Source organism: Hylobates moloch, unplaced genomic scaffold, assembly GCF_009828535.3.
Source record: "Hylobates moloch isolate HMO894 unplaced genomic scaffold, HMol_V3 SCAFFOLD_4601, whole genome shotgun sequence".
In the NCBI taxonomy this organism is placed as follows: domain Eukaryota; kingdom Metazoa; phylum Chordata; class Mammalia; order Primates; family Hylobatidae; genus Hylobates; species Hylobates moloch.
Window position 1 is genome coordinate 1 of NW_026656876.1, and position 5,383 is coordinate 5,383.

A 5,383-nucleotide genomic window follows, 5' to 3' on the forward strand; every position below is an offset into this window, starting at 1 on the left:
CCCCCACCCCACCCACAGGGACCTGGAGCTGCAGGATCCCAGGGGAGGGGTCTCTCTCCCCATCCCAAGGCATCAAGCCCTTCTCTCTGCACTCAATAAACCCTCAATAAATATTCTCATTGTCAATCAGAAATCTTGTTTTATCTCATTTTTTCTTTTCTCACATATAATTCCTAGCCTTTCCTGGGTTCTCAATTTGGGGTGGAAAGAATCCTGAACCCAGTGGAAAGTTGCCTAGGTGAAGGGGTTCTCAGTTCCCTGGGCATCTCTGCAGGTGGGGCCTTCCTCACCCAGACACCCCTTCCTCAGCTCTCCACTGTACCCCTGAGCCACCAGCCTGGCCTGGCTGGGACCAGGGGGGTGTCCCACTCTCCTAGATTCCGCCTTTCAATAGAAACCTAACCACGCATCACACGGCACTGCTCGCATGCCTTCTGTGTCTGCTCGGGTCTCTGGGCTGAAGAGTTGCTGGTCTGGGACAGGGGATAGGTCCGCTCTTGGTCAGATTCCACGTCCTTGCCATGGCATCCCTGACCCTGTGCAACAAGCCAGTGACTCCAGTGAGCTCTCTGGGTCAGGGGAATCCATGATCCAGAGCTTCACGTTGTCCTTCAAGCACCTGGTGGGATGTAGCTCTTGCCAAACTGTGAAATACCACGGCCCAGCATCAGAATGCAGGACAGTCCTGACAGGGAAATCAGGAGAAGTGAAGGGGTCTCTGGGGAGCCCAGATGTGTGCTAGAGGCAGAAGTAAGAGTGAAGAGCACCTATGAGTCAATGTCATGGTCTCAGCAGGAACAGAGTTGAAAATCCCCATTCCACACGAGACCGTTTAGCAGGAAAGGAGTCCATACTTGTGCTGCCACCGGGATGCCCTGAGAAGGCTTGGAGAATGAAACATACAGGTGCATTTCCTAGACTTGACAATGCATGTTAGCCAAGTAAAGGCAATGAAAAGTTCTCTACTAGGGAAATAATTTCCTACGGTAAAGCTTTACTTTTCTAAAGTCACATTTATCCATCTGGCACCTCTAAAAGCCCCATAATATTCTGCAAGATACTAGTATGTCGTGGAACTAGTTTATGGAACATAAAGTGAGATTTAAGAACAAAGGTGTTACAGGTATATGATAAGATGGCTGTAGGCTCTGGGTCAGGCTCAAGGAGTGAAGGAGGCTGTGTCAAATTCATGACGAGAGTTGGAGCTGGGCCAGACTGGGTCAGGGCTGTGTGAATGTGGGCGGAGGGCTACAGGCAAGGTGAGGCATCCATGAGCACTCATCTCCCCCAGACCCTCCTGCCCACTGGGACCTTCTCCCTCCCTTGTTCACAGTGGTGGAGCCTTCCTACCCAAACTTCTATGGAGGCCCTGGATGACTGTGCGTTCTTAGTGCCCCGGCAAACTTAGACTCCCCATCTCTGCCTCCAGCACATCAGGGATGTGGCAGCTGCCTTCACCAGAGCTGCTGGGTGGTCCCGACAGGCCAGGGACAGAGCCCACAAAGACAGGAAGCTCTGCAGTCACAATGAGGCAGAGAAAGGACCCCTTGGTGCTTGATCACAGCACCACCCCTGATCCAAATCCCAGCCTCTGAATTAGAAGAAGGCTGAAGGGTTCTAGTGGCCACAAACCCTGTCTAAACTCATTTCACAAATGAGAAAATAAGACCACCCAAGGAGGACCAGTTCCATAGCCCTGCTGAGTACAAGGCCAAGGTCTACTCCACACCCAGCAGCTGTCCAAAGACTGACCTGTGTTATCAGTTTATATTATGAAAAACTTTGAACATATAAATAAGGAGACAGAAAAATAATAATGTCCCATGTTCTCATCACCCAGCACTCAAAATAAGCAATTCACAGATGATGCCGACCCACCCACAGCAAAATAAATTCTCCCTTACACAATATTTAGAAAAAAATACCAGACATCAGATCTGTTCACCTGTAAGTACTCCATTACTGTCCTGGAAGGACATGGACCTTAAAATATAATATCATTTCCAAACCTAAATAGAAATTATCGCTAATTCCCTAATATCGAAAAATAAGCAGGGTCTCCTCAAAGGCATCACAAACACCAGAAGTGCATTGACTTAGTTACATGTTGGTGCTGTTGGTATTTGGGGGTTTAAGTTTATATGAGGAGCAATATGGCATCAAATGGTGATGGGTGCACGTGCCGTCAGGCTGGTTGTCACTGGTGAATATCTCCTCAATTTCTCTAGAGCCTCCCAGCAAGACAGGAGCTGCAGGATCTGACAGCTGTCTGGAGACCTTCCCCCGGCTGCAATACAGCCACGCCTCCTGGAGCAGGAACCTAGGGCTTCCCTCAGCTTTCATTTTCCTGGAAAATGATTCTAGCATGAAGGGGATTAACTTGATTCCGACTGGACATTGCAAAATAGCTTCCAAGGACATGGGGCTACTACCAGCAGAGTCACCATGTCAGACTGCCACTCTTGTGGTAATGTTAGCTGCATAGGATGGTCAATAGCTACATCCCTCAGAAGGGAAGGAAGGCAGAGGGTTGAGGCTTCAGTTCACCTCCTTCTCATGAGCGCTGCGGGAGTGTCTGTGATGTCAGGGGTCTGCAGCTGGGCTCTCTTCACCCAGGAGTGTGCTTCATGCTCTAGGAAGGAGCCACTTTGCACACAGAAGATCCAGGGCCCAGCCATCCTTCCAGGGTGAATAGTTCATGTCTTCTCTCATGGTGAACTCTAGGATTCAAGACATCTAATGTTTTTGAAGCCACTATCATTATATTTAATTGATGATGACAGGTGGCCACCAATGATGAATATTTTCCCAGGGGAAGTCTCCCCAAGTGGCTTCAGACTTCCTCACATGGCCCCAGGGGATGAAATGGCTCCTGATTACTCAGAGGATAAGAGGTTCTGTCTTATTATGTCCCTTTCTTAGTTGTCTTATGTGTCTTTCCTGCCCCAGGCCTGGGATCCCCCACTGATCTCCCTTCCCTTAGTGAGAGGTGGTATTTGGAAACCACATTCTGGAGGCTCCCTCATGTCGCCCATTTGAAAAAGACAACGGCAGCCACCACCTCAGCTGTCCCACCCAACATGAGGCCAGATTCAGGGGTGCAGGGATGCTCCCAAGGTTATCCTAAAAGATGTGACTGGCATTTCATACTGGGACCAGCCAGGTCTCACTGACAAGGCCTATCCAACTAGAACTACACCAGAAGGTGGGGCTGAAACCCACGAAGGTTCCCAGAACACTGCACTCTAGGGCAACCAGCCTCTCCATGGGAGGAGAGGGGCACCCTCTGCACCACCCCATGGTGTTACCAAAAGTTGAACCATGGCTTGGTTCAACCTTGCAGAGAAGAGACCACCTATCCCATCTGTGGAATTTCACTCCTTAGCGACACTAATGCCCTCTAATAAATTCAACCCTGGGCCTGAGTGAAGGTTGGCGCAAAAAACGAATTCAAGATCCCAGTGTCCTCCAGAAGCCTGGATTTCCAGGGATCCTGCTGTGGGTCACAGGATGTCACCGGTCCCCTTCTCTCTGTGGGTTGAGTGTGGGGGCCATGTGGACTCCCTCATGAGCAGATGCCACCAGGGCCAGTGGCCCCAGCTTCCTCCTTCACAGCTGCAGTGGGGGCTGGGGTTAGGGGCGTCCTAGGGAGGGTTTTTGTATGAGCCTGTGTCACAGTGTTGGTTGTTCGGCGGAGGGACCAAGGTGACCGTCCTAGGTGAGTCTCTTCTCCCCTCTCCTTCCCCGCTCTTGGGACAATTTCTGCTGTTTTTGTTTGTTTCTGTGTCTTGTCTCAACTTGTGGTCAGGCTTTCTCCCTGGATCCCAGGCCTGAGAAAGGACCTCTGCCCTCCCTGTTCGGACCCTCGCCTGCCTCAGCAGGTCACTACGACCACTTCACCTCTGACCGCAGGGCCAGGGGACTGGATAGAATGACCTACTGAGCCTCATCTCTGTCTGTCTGTCTGTCTGTCTGTCTGTCTCTCTGACAGGCGCAGGCTGGGTCTCTAAGTCTTGTTCTGTTCTGGCCTCCTCAGTCTGGGTTCTTGTCGGAACAGCTTTGCCCTTGGGTTACTTGGGTTCCATCTCCTGGGGAATCGGGAACAAGGGGTCTGAGGGAGGCACCTCCTGGGAGACTTTACAAGGACCCAGTGCCCTTGGGGCTGATGCTCAGGAATCACAGGGCTGGGACCCAGAACCAGAATCCAGACCCAGAACGAGGTAGGAGGTGGAGGGGCTGCCCTGGGTGTCTGGGGGCTGCCAGGGACTGAGCCCTGAGCCAGCCTGAGACTCAGGAAACCCCGTCAGGAGGGAGAAGGGAGAAGCAGACTCTGGACACCAGAAAGCCAGGGAAAGGGTCACCAAAAGAGAGGATGTGAGGGAAGGGCGGGCTCCTGGGTCTCTTTAGGACATATCCCCTGTGCCCAGGGGGATCAGAGGGGCAGAGTCCACAGCGTGAAAGCCCCACTGCTATGACCAGATAGCCGAGACGTGTGGGGGATGCCAGAAAAGACTCCACGGAATAAGAGAAAGCCCAGGACAGCAGACAGGCTCTCTGATCCCCCCAGGCCCTTGCCCCATACACAGGCTCCAGAACACACATTTGGCTGGAACAGCCTGAGGGACCAAAAGGCCCCAGCATCCCACAGAGCTGAGGAGCCAGGCCAGAAAAGTAACCCCAGAGTTCACTGTGCATGAGAGACACAGAGCTCTCTTTATCTGTCAGGATGGCAGGAGGGGACAGGGTCAGGGCGCTGAGGGTCAGATGTCGGTGTGGGGGGCCAAGGCCCCGAGAGATCTCAGGACAGGTGATCAGGTGTCTAAGGCGAAACAGCTCCCAGTGCAGATCAGGACATGGTGGAAAACACCCTGACCCCTCTGCATGGCATAGACCCTCGGACGCAGAGTCCCTGAACAAGGGCACCCCAACACCTCATCATATACTGAGGTCAGGGGCTCCCCAGGTGGACACCAGAACTCTGACCCCCTGCCCCTTGTCCACCCCGCAGGTCAGCCCAAGGCCAAGCCCACAGTCACTCTGTTCCCACCCTCCTCGGAGGAGCTCCAAGCCAACAAGGCCACACTGGTGTGTCTCATAAGTGACTTCTACCCGGGAGCCGTGACAGTGGCCTGGAAGGCAGACGGCAGCCCCGTCAAGGCGGGAGTGGAGACCACCACACCCTCCAAACAGAGCAACAACAAGTACGCGGCCAGCAGCTACCTGAGCCTGACGTCGGAGCAGTGGAAGTCCCACGGAAGCTACAGCTGCCAGGTCACACACGAAGGGAGCACCGTGGAGAAGACAGTGGCCCCTGCAGAATGTTCATAGGTTCCCAGCCCCCACCCCACCCACAGGGACCTGGAGCTGCAGGATCCCAGGGGAG

The 5,383-nt window shown here is 53.1% G+C and overlaps 1 gene segment (V, D, J or C); it reads left to right on the forward strand.

Moving 5' to 3' along the window:
• Positions 1-3,648: 3,648 nt before the first annotated feature.
• Positions 3,649-5,377, forward strand: LOC116465351 (immunoglobulin lambda constant 1-like; the record flags this gene model as incomplete). The annotated part of the segment is given in 2 exon segments: positions 3,649-3,718; positions 5,009-5,377. Coding segments are annotated over 2 exon segments (390 nt in total), but the record flags the coding sequence as incomplete, so codon positions are not given.
• Positions 5,378-5,383: the final 6 nt, after the last annotated feature.